The sequence below is a fragment of the Nanorana parkeri genome, unplaced genomic scaffold (genome assembly GCF_000935625.1).
Source record: "Nanorana parkeri isolate BGI_ZX_2015 unplaced genomic scaffold, ASM93562v1 scaffold158, whole genome shotgun sequence".
Classification (NCBI taxonomy): Eukaryota; Metazoa; Chordata; class Amphibia; order Anura; family Dicroglossidae; genus Nanorana; species Nanorana parkeri.
This window is the reverse complement of record NW_017306426.1, coordinates 1,765,463-1,785,884: the sequence shown is the minus strand read 5'-3', so window position 1 is coordinate 1,785,884 and position 20,422 is coordinate 1,765,463. Positions and strand designations below refer to the sequence as shown.

At 38.6% G+C, this 20,422-nt stretch overlaps 1 protein-coding gene across 1 annotated transcript in view; it reads left to right on the top strand.

Annotated features, from left to right (window-relative positions):
* FLT4 (fms related tyrosine kinase 4) overlaps positions 1–20,422 on the top strand; it is a 200,443-nt gene that overhangs the window by 143,309 nt on the left and 36,712 nt on the right. The window contains exons 11-19 of the mRNA XM_018554442.1: positions 991–1,132; positions 4,638–4,746; positions 6,155–6,514; positions 7,166–7,312; positions 8,978–9,109; positions 12,140–12,246; positions 13,804–13,939; positions 15,909–16,013; positions 16,865–16,978. Coding sequence (XP_018409944.1) covers positions 991–1,132; positions 4,638–4,746; positions 6,155–6,514; positions 7,166–7,312; positions 8,978–9,109; positions 12,140–12,246; positions 13,804–13,939; positions 15,909–16,013; positions 16,865–16,978 — 1,352 coding nt within the window. The remainder of the gene's footprint in view (positions 1–990; positions 1,133–4,637; positions 4,747–6,154; positions 6,515–7,165; positions 7,313–8,977; positions 9,110–12,139; positions 12,247–13,803; positions 13,940–15,908; positions 16,014–16,864; positions 16,979–20,422) is intronic.

Here is a 20,422-nt window from a genome sequence, read left to right as displayed (position 1 = left end):
AAGGGGGGGGGGGGTCTGACCAGGTCTGTTAGATTATAGAGTGCACATAGGCACTGTAGTCATATTCTTTGCCTTTTAACTGTAATCCTCTGTAGACACAATGGGCAACTGTTATAACAGCTAGATGGCAGCAGGGCAATAAAAAAAAGGTTGAATACAGTTTCTGTCTGACTGGATAACCATTTCCATAACTTCAAATAGACTATAATATCCATACTTTTTACACTTTTTGCATTTTTGCTTCCAATAATGTTTATGTGCATAGGCAAAGCCCAAAATGGTATTGTAGCAAATCTAGCACAGGTCTGGTGTTTCTGACTGGTGTTCCATTTGTGTGTAAAACAAGTAGAATCATCAGCATTTGGCTCTACAGAGTCACCAAAGTGGCGCTAATTAAAACTTGTCATACGCCTGTTAGACACAGTACTGGATGTGGAAGCGCCTCCAGCGTTGTTGTGACTTTTAGATGCTCTCGTAAAAAGCTGGTTGAGGCAGTCCCAGATATTGGGGTGTTTGTCAACGACTATGCAATGTTGAGTGGAGCTCAAAACAAATATTACACCTAGCTGTTTGTGTGCCCCATTCACCTTAGTACACTGTTCCTACCTGACTCTTGGGGGGAGCTCAGCAAGGATAAGGAACACATGCCAAGTAACTCTTATTGGCCTGTCTGCATTCAAGGCAGAAACCTTAATAAAAGTTTAAATTGCATACATTTGCAAATACATTGCACGCCATGACTAAGGTGCTAATGAACACTTGATTCTACTGTATAAATATATGATTTATACTAATTAAGTAATTATTCACAGTTTTTCTGAAATGTTTGGGTTGTAACATGTTGATTTTAAGTTCACATTGTACATGCAGGAGTCATTCTTTAACAGGTAACAACCTTATGGATTAGATTAACTGAATTTCAGCAATGCATTTCAGTGTATTATATCATGTTATAAATCATATATTCTCTTGCGTATTCCCACCATACAGAGCCCGTCAAAGGTCATCTCGTAGACATCAACGTGACCGAATGCCTGAGTGCAAAGACTGGAAAGACGTGACTTTGGATGGGGATGTAAACAGCATTGAAAGCATAGAGACTTGGACCGAGTTTGTGGAGGGGCGGAATAAGGTATCCAGACAGCCTCGGGGTGATATTCCCTGATTGCATTGCACTTCCTAAAGTCATCCTGGCAGGAACAATCATGTATTATTGGGGAAGTCAATTATCCACAATACAGCAACATGCACTCAATCTATTTCTCAATCAAGGAAATGCCCCAAAAAAATGCCATAGAAGAAAGAAGAAAGACCACAGGGGTAATTTTCCTGGGTTAAAAGTGCAGTTATAATTGAAGCATTACATTTAATCCTTCACAATATGAAACTGCTATTCAAGCAGAACAAGTATTGGATAGTGCACAAACCTATATATGCTAGCAATTCAATTCCAGAAAAAAAATCTAATGTAGCTAGGAAAATATTATTAAAATATAAAAAGACAGCAGTAATAATAAGAAAAAATAATAATTTAATAATAATAACAATAATAATTTTTTAAACTGCAATATGGTTTCAATTAGAAAAATGTGTGAATCCTAGGTAAAGGTTTGTGAATCTTGTGTGAAAACATTTATAAATAGATGCTTTAATTTAGCTTCTAATGTATCTAGGAAAATATCATTAATACAATAAAAAGTAATACTAACACCAAACATAATGATAATAATAATAACAATAATTATCTGCACATATTGTAAATCTATGTAGGTATAAAATATAGTCTATTCTTACTGAAAACACTTAATTTATTCTCCATTGTAGTCAGAGAAATATCAATAGTATATAAAAAGATAATACTAATTCTACTACTAATAATTATTATTTATGTTACTGTTATTATTATTATTAGTATTATGCACATGTTTCAAATATTTGATACTAAATCTAGTCTAGTTTCACTAAAAACATACAGGAACTTATTTATATTATAGAGTGGATATTGTTATCTGTTTTCCGTTTTACTTCGCTCAGCTACACACACTACAGCCCAATATTTTACAGCCCACTTGTAAAATGTGGGCCGCAGTGTGGAGCCTGAGGTAGTTCATGGCAGAGAGACATACAGCAGAGAGAGCTCTGTGATTGGAGGAGTGCTGATCATGGAAAGGTGATTTTGAAGGGTCACGTGACCTGAGTCTGACTCACCTCCCAGCTTTTTTCTCTACTCCTCCCGACATTCATTATTACTGTGCTCTGACAGCTTCTGACTCTCTAACCCAGTGGAGTGCAATGCACGTTTGTAAAGCACACAGCTGTGCTTCAGAAATGTCAATTTATTTTTAATTTTTTTTAAGCGGCAGCAAAATTAACCCTAGTATAAGATTTACATACCCTACTTAAGATTTGTTTTTAAAAATACACTGGTATGTTGCTAAGTCTATGAAAATTCTATTAATATTGATGAGCAGAACAAAATATGTAACAGTATACACTTTGTCGATCTGTTATTGGTTATAAGTAGTAAAAGAACTAAGATTTTTATATGCACATATTATTTTTTTCTTACCTACTATTATTGATACCAAAACATATTATTTCTTTTGTTTGGATAATCCAATGCATTTTTATAACTTTAAAAGGATTTTATTCATTATTTCCCCTGCAAAACTGAGCAACAACTGCTTGGGGTGTGTATGGCTTTGTCTTATTCTAGATCAAAGTTGTTAAATATGTAATTTATTTTAACTAAGCTAATTGTATTATAACAAAGGGTGGTTTTAGTGTGGAGATCCGGCTGGCTTTGGCACATTCTGGAATGGTCTAGGCTCTAGTCATAAATGAAGAGGGTACAAGGGCCATGAGCTAATTTCATTCAGTTGTTATATGGCTGCTTGTGTGCTTGTAATAGGATATCAAGCAAGAGGCACAGGCCAAAACAGGCTTGATAAGTTTTTAGTAATTTTGACACATTTTTACAGCAGTCCTCAAAGGGCAAAATAACATTAAGGCCTATTAAGAGATATATTTTACAAAAGCAGAATAAGAACAATTAGTCCTTGCAGACCCACCTTTCTAACAAAGAATGCCCCTAAAGGTACATCGCAAGCATTAGAATTTAATAGTCCTTGGTGTATCCAATTTTAATAAGAGTCATAGGCCAAAGGACAGTTTTAGACTGAGTATCAGTCAACTGTCCCTAACAGACAGGATCTTTTGGCTGCAATGTCTTCTTTCACATGGTTCTAACATTCAAGGAGCGTCCATCTCCGGCATTTTGCTACCTCATCACAAGGAAGCACATCAATCAGAGGAAGTGAGTAGAAATTCCCATCTCAGAAATACAAAAAAAAACTCCAAATTAATAAACTGTCTCCTCTGTAAGAAAAAAGTATTTGGACTGAAAGCTTGCTTTCTTTTTCTTTGGGTGAACGATGTGCCATGCAAACATGGTCTTCTGGATACACACTCTCTTCTGTATGATATACCAAACTTCCCCTTCCATCATATCTTCATGCCTTCTTCACATCCCCATGTTCCTCCCATGAATCTTCTGCCACCATACACATGCCTAGATTGATTTCAGTGGCCAAACGGAAGCTTTCTCTGACCTCGTTAGCCTTTTCCACATTTACAGGTCCTGTTACCTCTTAAAGGTGCCCATACACCTTACGATTATTATATAATCGTATGTGATCGCGTTTTCGTCTGATAATCGCAAGGTGTATGGGCAGTGTACAACCGCAAATACTGTACAATCGTACGACTTTTGACTTTCAAGCCTGTTTGAAAACTTTGGTCAATCGTACAATTATTGCAAGGTTAGTGGCGTTTCCGTACGTCAAAAATCGTACGATCTACACTGCTCATGCGCAAACAAAAATACGTGCGGTTGATTACCGCAATTCGTCCAGGTGCTTTTCTTTAATTACGGCTAATTGAACCTTGCGATAATCGGGGCCGCCGTACGACAATCGTACGGCGGTTCGATCATCATGTGGAGCAGTTGCCCCTGACAACCAATCAACTTCTCTCTTCAGTTTGTTCAGTTAAGATTTGAAAAAGAGGGAAGCTGATTGGTTGCCATGCACAGATGCTCCAGATTTTGTCTGCACCAGTTTTGATAAATTTCCCTCATAGCCTCCTCAATTTTTATTGGCCAGTTGCTTGACAGTCATGTGCACACTAAAACACTGGGGTCTATTCACGAAGCAGCCGAAGGATCTATCCATAGCTTCGACCGATCCTACGGCTAGCTTCGGCCCCAGGACCCCTTCGGTTCTACTGAAGCTGCTGTACGGGCTATTCACAATAGAAGCCCGTAGAAGATAGGTGTGTCTTAAGATAGAAATAGATATCAAAAAAGTTTATTTGTGTGACAATGAATAGCTCAACATGTTCCATTTAACCAACATATTTTTCTGACACCTTCAATCTGTTGCAAAGATCAATATCCCAGGTTATTCTTTAGTAGACAGGCAGCTAACTCGAAAATGCACTTTTCTTTGATGGCTGTCTTAGGTTCTTGAGTAGCCTAAGGGAGGATCGTTGTTTTATAGGCAATTCACAAAGGGGGAATTGAAAGAAATTTGTTTTTTTGTCTCTTCCATAGTAATACTGTCTTTTCATATCTGCAGACTGTGAGCAAGCTGATAATACAAAAAGCAAATCTATCAATTATGTACAAATGTTCAGCTTCTAACAAAGCTGGAAGAGATGAGAGACTCGTCTACTTCTATGTGACAAGTAAGTGACAAAAGAAATTGTTTGAAAAACTCAAAGAACATACGATAGCACACAATGATCATACAAAGTTAATGTTATCCTTAAAGATGGCCTAAAATATGTAAAGTCTCCATTTAAATCCCAGCTTTAGTAGCTATTGTTACACACATATCTAGCTTTCATAAGAATGCCGGCTGTAAAATTTTCCTTTTGTTTACACTGTGCATGTCATTTAAAGGTGAACTGTACCATAAATACTATGACTGGCATTGCTGATCTCATTGTAAAACTATTATAAATGATATAATTAAAATATAGATTGTATATTTTAGATTGTAAGCCCTCACGGGCAGGGCCCTCCTTACCATCTTGTCTTGATTTGTATTGTGATTGTAATGTCTTCCTTATATTGTAAAGCACTGCGCAAACTGTTGGCGCTATATAAATCCTGTATAATAATAATTGCGATACGTTTTTCAACAGATGAAAAATGAATGGGTGTGAATAGGGCTAGTTCACACTGGATCCATTGCGTTACGTTGTGCTGAATAAAGTAGGGCATGTTCTACTTCTTTCTCAGCATAAGGTAACACAACGGAACAGAGTAGTGTGAACGAGCCCCATTCACACCCATTCACGAATCACCTTCTGTTAGCATCTGTTGAAAAATGTATCTCAACAAAGTGAATGGTAAATTAACGGATCCGGTGAGAGTGGGCTCTTTTCTCTGCTTATCAAAAATGAAATGAAACGTTACACCGGGCAACTGTCAGAATACCCAAATTTAGCTAGCAGCTGATTGGCTGCAAATTCCGCTGAGCCAAGAATTTTCCAACCTGCTCCTTTGATCAGCTGATTGAGGAATGCCGACCGGAAGGGTGCTGACAGCGGCACTGATTGTGTGAATTTCGGGTGGTTTATCAAGAACCGGCCGAAATCTGTACTGTGTGTACCCAACTTTACACTTCTGATAAACCAAACACTTGACCTCCTCTTAGCACTTCATTTAACCCTTTCACTGAAGCCTTAAACTTAACCCCCTAAACCCTGTCCACAATCTCTCACCATAACTTGACCCTTATGCTCCTTACCAATGTGAAGATGGCAGCTTTAAGTGCTGTGACCTCTACTTTAGTGACCTGTAGAAATCAGAGGTGTCTCCAGGGCCAGATTTCCAACAAGGCCAACCAAGGCCTGGCCTTGGGGCAGCAGGGAGTAGAGGGGCAGCAGGGGTGTGAAAAAATGTTTTGGCCAAATTACATTACTACCTGCATTAATCACTGTGTAACCATACAGTGCTGGACCCTACAGCATTTACATGGTCTGCTGTGTTTATAGTTATGCTCTTGTATATTTCCAATCAGGTGGTAGATTCACTTGAAGAATCATTAGCATTCTTACTAACATTGACAAATGTCTTTTTTCACAGCAATCCCAGATGGCTTCCGTATTGATCCCCAGCCTTCCCAGGAGCCAATAGAAGGACAGAATCTTAGTCTGAGCTGCCATGCAGATAATTACACCTATGAGAACCTGCAGTGGTATCGCCTCAACTTACTCACTCTACATGATGCAGAAGGAAACCCACTTGTCCTGGAGTGTAAGAACGTGCACCAGTATGCTGCCCGTATGAAAGGGGAGATGAGGCAACAGTCAGGATCCAATACTGCAGCCTTAGTACTCAATATCCCCAACATATCCCTGGAAGATGAAGGTGATTATGTCTGTGAGGTCCAGAACCGCAAAACTCGGGAGAAGCACTGTCAGAAAAAATATATCTCTGTGCTTGGTGAGTAACAAAGTTTGGATTGATGCCTACAGATATGAGCCTTGCCATCCTTGTTAACAGCTAAAACCAAGAAACATGTTTAGCAGGCTTAGGATGGAAATCTGATAATTATGATGTAACATGAATAACTGGTGCATGTGAGATTGTTGGTGGGCCGTTTCTGTGGGGGCCCTGCACGTGATATAAAATAAGAATGGTTTTACATCAGTAGTGGTACCATTGCATCTTTTTTAGTGCTCCATTTAGTATGGTAAAGTGTGGTTGCAAATAATTTGGGTGTAGTATTCATTATATGTTATGATTGATATAATTTACAAACCATACAATATTGTTAGAAGATGTATGCTGGTTCCCTATCTAATTATCAGGAAAAACTATAAATATATATAACCCATTAATTGCAAAATTTCAAGGAATACATCACGCAACACCCAACCGCACAATGGTTACTTTGCCCTTCTAGTAAGTTGTCCAGTTCCCAACCCTGGGAAGCTGGTGAGAAGGTCTTCTTTGATCAATGCAAAGTAATAAGATACACCTTTGTTTTAATTGGCCTGCAATACACAGTGTAAGATGGTCACAATGGGGGTAAAAGATACTAGACAAAAATATGGTCCATATCTTTAATGAAGCGCTGTATTTCCTTTGCAGCACAGGAAGCTCCACACATGCGGTTTGATCTGACTGGCAGAATGGTGAATGTCAGCGACTCCATGGTGATGCACTGTGAGGCTGATGGCACACCAAGTCCCAGCATCCTCTGGTACAAAGACAGCAAGTTGGTAGAAGAGGTCTCAGGTATGTACCATTACATTTGCATTTTCTGAATTTTTCATGCACTGGACTGTACTGAGTACTTTCAGATAAATTAGACTGTGAGGGCATGAAATAAGTGAAATAATCTTCTTTCTTCTTGAAACAACATTACTGGGATTATTCAGTATAGCAAGTAACAATGTAAAAAGGGCAGCAAGCCACAGCAAAAATCAGAGTTTATCTTGTATTTGTCTCCCCAAACCATTAAAGTGACCCAGTGTTTTGGCCATGCAGGTCAAAGCAGCAAGTTTACTTTATTGCCAGTCCCAACAGCACATACTCCCTTTTTTCCGCTACTATACTGATCCATTTAACCATTGGGAGCAAGGAAAGAAAGCCCTGTGTAAGCTCTAAGCCACTCTAGCCAGAGTTTCCACAGTGCTAAGGACTGTCTGCCTGCCCTCATGTGACAGCCCTGGGCCAATCACTAAGGAAGGAGTGTTAGTCACATGCTCCTCATACACTCAAGTACCGGGTATTTTCTTCAACACAGTGGTTAAATGGAGTGCCAGAAGAGTGAAAAGGTAAGGAAAGGTGACTAATGGGAAGGGCTACATCACAGTGACTCCCAGGTGACTAAAGGTGACTAATGTGAAGGGCTATATCACAGTGACTCCCAGAGCTTTTTTCATGTTTTAGAAATATGTTGGTGTTGGGGCAAATTATATTTTGTATTTATAATACATACAGTAGTGTGATTTTTATGTAACATTGCAGAGTGGTAAAGCGCAAATGCAAAGCTTAGCTTTTAGTTTCCTTTTTGATATTACAGTATATAGTTGAATGAATCTGTTTGAGTAAATTATAGATGTAGCACTGAAATAAGAGGCCATGAATGGATGTGAAGGAGCTCATGTAATTAACGCAATGTCATATAGTGTGTTTGTTGGGACGTGAGGCTTAAGTGGAAATTTTTATTTATTTATTTATTCATATGGGTATATCTTATCCAGCCGCCTTCCGTCATGCACTTCTATGGCAACACATTTTTTGTAATATTGATCTATTGTTCAGTGTTATTAGCAAGTAATTGGTTGCTATTGTAGTAATCTGGTGTAGCAAAGAGGGACCGCATCACCCATGCCCAGCTTATACTGGCTGCTGAAACTTACAGGAAATCCTGATGAACATGATGTCATAGGAATCATAGGAGTTCCCATATAATCACAAACTGAAATAAACATGGTTACACAAAGTTAGCGCTCTACCAATATCAGAAGTCCACAAACTAATCAATTCAGCTGATTGTCTTATGGTTGCATTTCAGTTGTCACTGACACCTTGCGGTACGGGTACTGATTGAACCTAATCAAGACCCGCTATGTCCATAGAAACCAGGCAGCACTTTAAATTGATGCTGATATCAAAAATCATTTAAATAGCAGCTGGAAGTGAAGTTGTTAAACCGAAGTCTGGATGCTATGAGTTATGTTTTCTACTTTATAACTGATTTTTGCATTACAATGAGAGCCAAATGGAAATCTCTGTACATGAGTGGTGGAATGGTAATGATTACTTGGGATTACTGCACACGAGTGTTCTTTGCACTAAGGCCTCATATGTTGGAGCACAATGGCAAGAATCTAATTGTGTATTACTTTTTATAGATTTATTAATGCGCTACATGTGAATTTTGTATCTACCCAGGTATAGTTTTGGGGGAGCATAACACAACACTGAGCATCCAGCGAGTCAGAGAAGAAGATGCTGGCTTGTATCTCTGCACAGCCTGTAACGGAAAGGGATGTGTGAATTCCTCAGCCAGCGTGTCTGTTGAAGGTGTTATTAAAAGTCCATTAACTTCAATTATCTCTATCTTATTCTGCATTTTAATTATCTGCCTGCAGTAATAGAATATGGATAGTTTACTCACTTTCTCTTTCTTTCACACACTCCTACTCTTTCCCTCTCTCTCGCACACCAGACAACCCTGGCCAATCATTCTCAGGAAAGGTAGAGTGAACATCTGGCTGCTATATTATCTCTCTCCTCCATTATTTTTACTTGCATTATAGGATATTAGAAACATATATGTTATTTTAATGATTTGTAAAAAGAATAGGCATTCATCAGTCACTAAGGGATCTATTTTTAGAAAATGTGCATGGCTTACTCGTCCATTGAAACTGCTTGTCCATTTGTTCCATACGAGTTAACCAGCTGCTGTGAGAATGGGGCAAACATTAATGTTCTTGTGTAACTTTTCTTCTGGTCAAATGTTTTTCAATGGGGAAAATACTGCCTTATGATCACTAGACAATAAGCACTTGGGCAGCAAAATGTTGTAGTGGTTAGCACTTCTGCCTTGCAGCAGTGAGGGTGCCTGGTTCAAGGCGCTTGCATGGGTTTCCTCCAGGTACTCCGATTTTTTCCCACACTCCAAATACATTAAGGTAGCTTAATTGGCTTCTGTCTAAATTAGTCCTGTTTGTACCCATGTGAGATAGGGACCTTAGATTGTAGGCTCCTTGAGGGCAGGGACTGAAATGAATGTGCAATAAGCGCTATGTAAATTGTAGGGGCTATATATATACCAATAATAAGATGGAGCTAAGGGTCATAGGAAATAAATACATGTTAGCAACAAGATACAATTGAAGAAAACGCTGGAGAAAAAGAGCATGTAAATGTAACCATTGTCCTGTACTATCAATGTTTACATTTACAGTATATGCTCTTTTTCTCCAGCGTTCATTTGAATTGCAACAGAGTAACTCCTTACTAATACGGTATGTATTTATTTGCCATGCTCCTCAGCTCCATCTAGTGGCCATAATGTGGCATTTTCCCAAATGAAGAACATTCGACCAGAAGAGAAATTACACTTGATTTTGCCCCATCTGCACAACAGCTGGTTGACTGGCAGATAACTAATTTACATGCAGATTTGCTGCATAAAGAAGCGGTGTGAATTTTTAATAAATAGTATCCTTAGCCTCTTTATATCCAGCTGCTATTTACTGTCTTATGTCTCTTTGTCACTCTCATGTTAATTCCGCAATAAACTATATTCATATATTTCTATCCATTTTTCTCAGATTTAGGCAGGTCAGTATTTATCGTGCTGCCTTTGTACATATCACTTATGCCAACCTTTCATTGAGGCTCTACTATTTCTTATGACCACTGGTACAATATGACTCTCATAAAAATGTAAACTGGAATCTGCTTTTGAAGTCACCAAGCTTTCTGCCTTATATACATAGATCCAAATAGATGGTACAATCCACCAATCAACAAATTGCAACAGAAATTTAGAACTGGCATTTCAGTTATAGGAACTTTTGCTACCCTTCTTAATGGTCCCTGCAACACTTTTGCTCTAGGTTACCTGCTTAACCTTTGACAATTGTCCAGAGGTACCCGTGCAAGCAAAATAAGTAAGCGTAAATTATAATTATTGCGCAGTGAAGCTTCAGCTTCTTATTCTATTACATAGGCACTGATCTATGTGCATTGCAGGTCCAACCCTTACTTAATCATATATTTATTCCTGGGGAGATATGTAAACTGCAGAACAGAAAAGTAAGGAAGCAGCCAGCAAGACAATAGAACTGTTTTAGTTGTCATGTTTTGGGTCTAGGAATGCTGAATCTTATTCTAAGAAAAAGAATAGACTATACGGTATTTCACATTTAATAAAATACAGTACTCACTCAGTTTGTGGGTTTAAGAGGATTTACTTCTGACAATAAACTGGATCGGTTACACACGTTGGCAATTCAAACTGAGAATATGACATTAGATCCCGATCCAGTGACTGAGGAAGCTTTAAATATAGGTCTCAACTTTTCCTGTTAAAGTGCATATTTACTCCACCATTCCACCTCAGCCTGCTGAGCCTTTCTGTTGGTGGTTTAATGTGATGGGCAGGCTCACTTGACCAACAGGTAGGCTTGTGAGGTAGGAAGGGGTAAAGGTAAGGCTGACTTTCACAGGAAACACTGAGAGATAAATAGACCTTCAACAGTACTGAGTCATCCTATGTTATTATTTATTTGTTATTAAATGTGCTCTTCACTTAAAGTAAACGTAAACCCAGTCAATACATCTCATATAAGTTTTAACATCTTCAGCCATGTTCTATATCCTTATATCTGCAGTTTTCATTCAATAATACTTGGTGATCATGCCATGAAGGTCTTTGTTTAGGCACTTCCTGTTATTATAATTATTATTATTATGGATTTATATAGCACCAACATTTTGCGCAGTACTTAACAAAGGGTAGACAGTATAGGTAAAATACAATGCAAGACAAGAGAGTTAGGAGGACCCACAATTAGTTTAGTTATTTGTATTGAGATTGCAGTCCATCAGGGGAGTGAGCTTGGAGCGGTGGCTACTTTACAACGCACACAGGGTCCATGGGGAACAAATGTAGCCACCCTACAGAGGGAAGGACAGTGTCAGCTGCAATTCAGAGATGATTTGAGGATCTACAGCTGAGTGATACATAAAAAGGCTATATTCTCTCAGGAGTTAAATCTTAAAAATGCATTTAGGTACCTTAACTAATGAGTTTAGTGTCACTTTAAGAATAAATAACTTTACAGTACAAGCATCTAGAGAGGTCAGGGGTGGGGCTTGTTTTAAACCTTTTTGCTGCTCATTAAGCATATATAATTACTTACATGTGCATAGTCTTGGCACAGGTACACTTTAAATTACCTCTGTTTTTGCATTTGTTTTTATAGTCATTTCAGTTTGATTGGCCAGGTTTGTGACAGATTTACTTTACACCCTAGTTAGGCACAAAACAGTGTTGTTGGGTAGGTCATAACTTTTGTCTTCACTCTCTTGTTTCAGGATCTGATGACAGAACTAATGTTGAGATAGTGATTCTGATTGGCACTGGAGTCATTGCTGTCTTCTTCTGGATCCTGCTTATCCTTATATTCTGCAACATCAAGAGGGTATGTGGTTGATACTGGGGCATTAGTTTTAAAGCTAGTATAACATTTACTTTTTTCTTAAACTGGAAACTGAATGAATTGCTGTATAATCTTTTTAATTATGATATGACTTCCAGATTTACTATCCTTTAAGGTTTTTTTTTCTTATTAGAAATAATCCTTCTAAATGATAAAAAATGCATACTGGCATACTTTGATAAAAATGAATCATTTAAGCTGCACAAAAGCTACAAGGATTATATCTGAACATTCTTTAGAAGCTTTATAAACTGAGGCTGACTTGCATTAGCACAATCAGAAAACAGATTTCGGGGACAGTCCTTGTTTTAACAGAGTTATCCCTGATAGCAAAACCTCTGGAATTGAAAAGGTATTTCTGACATCTGCAGGGAACAGATACACTTTTTATGTTTAAACATTGTCATGTCCATCAATATAAATGTTTGCCAAATGTGCTTGTATAACTCTTATATAACAGCACAGGAAACCACATCAAATCCTAATTTTTTTAGAACGTAGTTAATTTAAATGCATCATTTTTTTAACGTTATGCAAATGTAACATTTGAGAAACAAATGTTATTAGTTATTTCTAGACATGTGCAATTCGTTTCGTTCCGAATCGAAATTCAGACAAATTTTCGAAAATTCGGACATTCGGATGTATCCGAATTACAGATATAACGAATGCAAACGAATCCGAATTTCCGTTTCCGAAATTCGTTAACGGTTGTACGTTCGAACGTTCGTTTCGTTCATTCGTTGGAGCAAAGTGACATTAGAGAAGGAGAAAAAAAAATTGCCCCTCAAATGTCACTTTGCTGTAAACGAACAAAACGAATAAGAAACGAAAACTAAACGAACTTTCTAACGAACTACCGCTAACAAATTTCGTCCGAATCCGAATTGACTTTCACACACGAATCCTGAAAAATTAAATAACACAAAATCGGAATCAGAACGAAAAGACACTAAAACTAATTTTTTGGCAGTGCATATGTCTAGTTATTTCCTCATGATGCTAAATTAAATGAATAGTCAGCATTGTTCTTATATTGAAAAAGGCAAAGCATATAGTTTATGCCTCAAATTAGTCAGTATGGTGTGCAATGACACTCAAAAATAATTTACTGGCCCTCACTCTGTGCTATAACTATTCCTTGCTTCTTTTAACCTGTCATGAACAGTGTTAGTTTTGCCTTTTTGAAGGTAAAATTATTATTTATTATTTGTTCTTTGTTATTGCTGTGTTTACTTTAAAGTGAACCAGTGCCCAGGCTATGGGCATTGATATATTCACATATTCTTAACAAGCAGCAAATTAGCTGCAAAATGCCCTCACTGACCTCTGTAGCTGCAGGCATTGTGAAGTAATTAGTCCACAAAGTTCACAGCGGATGCACTGATGTTCTTCAAGTCCTTCTTTCAGCAGCTCAGCTCATCTTTTCCTCCTCTAATTGGAGCAGCCACATGCATTCACAATAACCATAAATATGAAACATACAAAACGTACATGTATAGATAAATATAATGCTTGTACTTTGTTTTTATATTTTAGCCCAGCCACAGTGAGATAAAGACAGGATACCTGTCAATTATTATGGATCCTGGTGAGGTGCCTTTGGAGGAACAATGTGAATATCTACCTTATGACTCCAGCAAGTGGGAATTTCCTCGGGATAGGCTGAGACTCGGTGAGACATATTATCTTACTCTCCTCTTCTCCTGAATACACACCCAGCCCAATTTAACTAACTCGGCTATATATGAGTATCCATTAAAGCTTATCTAAACCCAAAAACAAACATTACATACATTGCAGCTTACCAACCCTTACAGGTGAAGTATTGGGAGAGTAAAATGTACTCTTCCCAATAGATTGAACTGGCATGTGACACTGCAGCTATCACACGCCAGATCACAAACCGCTGATCACTCAGCTCATGGCTTCTCCCTGCCCTGACTGTCAGTAACCACTACCCGCAGGAATTTCCTCTTCGCTCATTGGAGGGGGCAGGCACAGCTGGCTCTGGCTATAGACAATATTGTTGGGATCTTTCCCAGATGCAGCGCGGCTCTGTGCTGTCAGCATATAGTGGCCATTAGCATGCTAGATACTGGCTTTGGGTCACAGGAGTGAATTACTAAATGTATGCCTGTGACCCAAAAGTGAACTAAATCCAAAAACATTTTTGGCTATAGTTCTCTTTTAAATTTGGTGGCTGCAAGTCAGAGTACACAATTGTGAATTGAAGCGCCACACTCTGTTCATTAGGCCAGTTACATGTTTATTCAATGTAGGATTGAGGGGCAAGTATAGAAATATCCAACACATTTTGGGGGCACATGCAAATACCCACTTCATCAGCGCTAGGAGAGAAGAAAAGTGAATATCTATATCAATAGGCTACCACAATACTGATTCAGTATTGTGACACAGTGATGTCAATTATGTATCAAATCATGAGTAATCTGTAGATAGAATTATGTGCTGGTAGTGGAAATAAAAGTGCAAATAAAAGAGAAGGGGAAAAATGCCCTCTGTTTTTCTAAAAGATGAATTAATCATTTAAAACAATTGTAGAAAGCAAACATCATAATAAAGGTCAATTCATAGAATTTCATAAACCATAATAAAAGTGACATTGAAATAAAAATCATATTAGTGATTATATTGGTGATTATTAACTTTAGTTAAAATGGTAATAAAAATAATGTAGAAATATAATATATGGTATATGTAACATATATAATAGATAATACAAAGTAATTAAAATCAATACCAATGAAAAATTCAATCATTATAATAGTGTACTGTAAGAACTCTACCAGACCGGGGTCGAGACAACAAATAGTTCGGTGTTATTAACCTCAACCACATAAATTAATTCTCCCCCGAGGAAATATATCTCTTATTAAAAACTAAGCCGGTTTACGGCACTGACTACAGATAATCCTGGGAAGAGATCAATCACACTGCCCTCCACACATAGTGCACACATCCTAGTGCAATCAGCCAATGCCGGCTCATTTTCAGCTAACCTAGATCAGACAACCTCGAACATTGTATCTACAGGAACTTTAAGACTATAAATACATTTCTGATACATTGTATCCTGCAATGGTTCAGGACATTACAAAATTGCACAATCAGCAATCAATTGAAAGACTTCTGACTGACAGATCACCAGCGATATCTTGATCCAATATAACCATACAATTTATCCACTCTTGAAGCACTCTAAGATTTCCTCATCTTTTTCTGTTATTCTGGTGGTAATCAATTTTTGCAATTAGTGTGTGTGGGGTCCTAGAGTATGAAAGTGAGTGTGAGAGACAACCAGTGACAAACGTTTGTCGTTTTTTATTTTATGTACCAAGGAAGATACAGATTATGGTGTTGTTCCACATTTTTTATATATGCAATAAATGAAACTTTTTTACTTGGAAATCTGTCCTGGCCTTCCTTAGTAACTTCTTTCTCAGTGATTGCTTATCACTGAACCCCCCCCCCCTTTTCATACTGTAAGAACTCTTTTTTAACAGCTTTACCACAATATTCTGTGTTGTAATACAAGTATAATTCAATTAACAGTCACTGTGCATTGTTTTCCCAGCTGTACTACAGATTAAGGGTTAAGTGTTTTTATTTCTTCTTTCTAGGTAAAGTTCTAGGACATGGCGCTTTTGGAAAAGTGGTTGAAGCATCAGCTTTTGACATCAGCAAAAGTAACAGCTGCGAGACAGTAGCAGTCAAGATGCTGAAAGGTGTGTGTCATATGGGTCCTACTGATGGGCAGTCCTAGCTTCAAATCCATAATTTGTCTGTACAACAAAGCAATCATGCAGTCTATGACTACTAGAAACATCTTGTAGCACATTGCTAGTACTATAAGCCAAGGAGTGCACAAAGAGACCTAGCATTATTTACTGAAACATGGTCTGTCTATTACTGACAACAAAAGTGAGCTTAGTGATTATATGGCAGAAGGTTCGGGCACCAAAGTACTATGGTGGGAACATATGAGTAGAAGTCCAAGAGGTGTGACATCCGAGTGTTAAGGGAGGTTGGACTTGCCACAAGCTTGGTATAAGGTAGGGCTATATGGTTACACACTGTGAATGAGTAAAGAAAAGGTGTTTTATAGCTATTAGTTGGACGTGTTGTCTTATCTAATCAAAACTAACAGATAGAATGTGATGCTTGCTATACCTCCCTGTAATTTGCAGTAAAGGAAGAACAATAATAATACATATTATTATGCTTCATTTTCAAATAGTGCAAGGAGCTAAGTGCAGAATTACATAGCAGCAACTGGAATTAATTTTAATGAAACCAGTGTTCTTTGGATTTTTATTAGGTAAACCCAATAATGTAAAGCATTGATCTGTCCCGGGAGGAAAATTCATGGTGAATTGTTTCTCTTTTTATAGACAGATAAAAGACAAAACAGTCAAAAAGTTTCACCAAAGCGTCACCTTTTCAGGCCTAACTACAACATAATAGCTTTCAAAATGAGATTCCCTTTTCATTTCTTTTGGCTAATAATTAGCCATTTCTTTTAGCCTTCTCTATTTGCGTGTGTATTCTTGACTAAATTTTCTCCCTAATTTTTTAGAGGGAGCCACTGCCAGTGAGCACAAAGCTTTGATGTCAGAGTTGAAGATTCTCATCCACATTGGAAACCACCTCAATGTTGTGAATTTAATCGGAGCCTGCACAAAATCCAACGGTGAGTGTTTATAAAGTATACACATTTCCTTCACCCTATGACCAAAGTGACTGTTTATGATTTAGCAATTTGTCTGGATTTTAATACACTTAAAGATATACCTGGAAAATGTGCAACAGAAATTTAAAAAAATGACAGGGCTTATAGCCTCCTCCTACTCTAAAAACAAAATGTATTTTTGTCTGTGTTGCTGTTGAACAGTTCCCCTCACTTCCTTCTTTTAAAACATTGTCAGCAGGACAGGAATTGAGGATCAGTCTCTCTAATTGTGTATAGTAGTCATGGATAGTAGTAGAAACTTGACCAGAGTTCTAACCCTCCCACGCTATGCTCAAAACTAAAATTAAAGTTTCTGGCTTGAAATGCACCTTTATAAAGAAGAAACTTTTCTAAGCTCCATTCAGTTCAATACTGAGCAAGTGTTGCATTAGGAACCTTCTTAAAGTGGAAGTGGAACTTAAAAAAACATGCAAAATCTCTTGTGCCAAAAAACGACTGCTTTCACCTAGCAGTTTTTTATTGCTAGTGTACACTGTATGACATATGCGCCATGTAGTGTACTATTCCAGGTCCTTCCCAGCATCTGTAATATGAGGGGAATGAAGTGGGTGCCAAGGACGATGTAACTGTTGTGTGCATATGCAGGAGTTACATCATCAGAGGCAGCCCAATGAACAAAAAGAGAATGAAGGAGGACCCGGAAGAATCATAAGAGGGGATGGCTGTGGCATTGGACGGACTGCCTAGAACGATCAGCACTGGAAGAGCATAATTACACATTCTGGCAAAAGTCCAACTTAACATTTCTTTACTTCCACTTTAAGCCAATTACCAACAAACGTAAATAACTTATAGATGCCAGGCATATTTAAACACATTAGCTGTTATGAGCTTTTAGCAAGGCCTGGATATCTGTTATTTTCACTTACCTAATGCAATTCCTTGCATTTCTTTCTTAAAAAATGAATATGTCTGTGTTTTATATCTTTGGCATGGGCATTCAGCTTAATGAGCTATCAGTATCAGTACTGCATGTTCTACAAGTCGTTCACCTCAGATAACTTTTTTTGCTGCTGTATCATAGGTATATTTGTTAACTAGTTTGTTTTGCATATTTAAAAGGCTATTTGAGCATTTTACAAGGTTTGCCAAGTCATGTTCTATCATTATGTTACTTGAGTGTCACCTGTGACCTTGGAGTAGATATCTTGCTGCACTCCTTACCCGAACAGGGCCTAACCTGCATAGGCAGGTGGGTGCTTGTAGTGACCACGGATGGCACCGTGAACAACACAAAATTAGCAAAGATATCACCAGCACACCAAAAAGATTTCAGCAAAAGTCCATTTAATGACAAATTGCCATTCAATTACAATAATTAAATGGCAATTTGTCATTTAATGGACTTTTGCTGAAATCTTTTTAGTGTGCTAGTGACATCTTTGCTAATTCACCTGTGACCTTGTCACTGTATACAGATGGTCTGATTGAATCGACATGACTACCTGCTGACTCCATCACTAGAAATGCAGCAGTCTAATATTGCTGTGGATCCTGTAGATGCCAGTAGATGCCACTTTTCCCTATCAGTTATACAGTAGGGAAATTGCACTCTGCCAAATGGCTGCCAAAGCCTCACATAAACACCTTTGAGTTCATGGTTTAAGTAAGAATATTCCCTCACATGCCAAGGCAATCTTCATTAGAGGAAACATATTCTTCCAGTAAGAGAGTGCACAAAGCAGTGTCAGCTGCCAAACAACAAAATGCAGTTTATGCTTGGAGGACAAGAAGTGTCTATTTCAGTGGGGTCATTCAGGTCCTACATCTAAATACTTAGTGTAAATGCACTTTTGGTGCACACCAAGATCCTACCAATAGAGTCTTTGTGAGATATGAAGGTCTGTGTTGATAGGCTCTGGGCTTGTATTGATGGCATTGGTTTGACATTAGTTTGAAAAGCTTCAGAGATTATTCAGAATTCATTGACAGGTGCATATGACTTGCAGTTGATCCCCTTCTAACACTGCATTTAACCTGCTTCAAGCAGATTTTCTATTCCCATAATCATATTTGAAGCAAACAAAAGGCTGTTGCCACAGACAATAACACTGATTATGCTTACAGGAGAGGGAGCACAGGAATTACATATGTAAGACCTTCCATTTGGTGTGGTGTGCTGCATAAAAGACAATGGTGCAGGTCTGATTTTTCTCACCTCCATGTGACTTGCTTCAAGCAGGTTTGGGAATGCAAAACCTGCTTGAAGCAAACAAAAGCCCATCAACACAGTCCCAAACTGTCTTGTGGTTTAATTGTTCAGCATGCATAAAACACTTAGGTCCCCTTTCAGACAAGTGGTTCATTAGGCCCAATGTTAGTCTATAGGCAGCTGCATCTACAGACGGACATCATACGATAGAGGGAAAAACTAGATGGACACGGATGTTACAATTATTTATTATTATTACAGGTATTTATATAGCACCGACAATTTACACACCACTTTACACAGTGCACATTCACATCAGTCCCTGCCCTCCAGGAGCTAACAATCTAGTGAGCCAATTAATCTTCCAGCATGTCTTTGGAGTGTGGGAGAAAATCGGAGTACCAAGAGGAAACCTACACAAGCACAAGGAGAACATGCAAGCTCCTTGCAGATAGTGTGCAGACTGGGATTTGAACCATGGAACCCCAGTGCTGCAAGCCAAAAGCGTTAACCACTGTGTACAATGGCAAAATCTTTTCTGAACTGCTCTCATCAGCAGGGAATACATAAACGCATCCCTTGCTGAATCCATGAACGCATCCCTTACTGACAGTGTGAAAGGGGCCTTAAAGGAGAACTATGAGGTGAGTGCTTTTCACTCACCTCATAGTTCTAGCCGACCTGTGACAATGAGACTGTCACAGGTCGGCTCAGTAGATCGGGAGGTGAGCGAACACATACCAGGTTCGCTCACCTCTCGATCCTGTCACGGCTCTCTGCCGTGACAGGGGGAGGGGCTGGATTCCCCTCTCCCCGCTCCGATCTGCCAGCGCTGACTGGCGGAACGGACGGGGGAGGGGGCGGTTACAGCTGGCTCTGCCTCTAGATAGGCAGAGCCAGCTGTCACTCACGCAGCTGGGCGGATCCCGTCATCTACGTCGGGATCCGCTCCGGCTGCGGCGTCTCAGTATACCGCGAGCTGTAGCTCGCGGTATACTGAGCTTAGGGTAACGGGAGGACGCTAGTTTGTGTCCTCCCGTTACCCTAAGGAGAACTATGGGTAAAAACACTGACCCCATAGTTCTCCTTTAAGTATGTCATGGGTGGATTGACCCTTTAAATGCTAGAAACAGAGGTATTCCTTCACAGTAGGGCATCCAAACATAAACAAGTGGAGGTCAAGGTCATAATTCTGGATTTTTGGATCTTTACTTAAATTCTCCACTATGCAT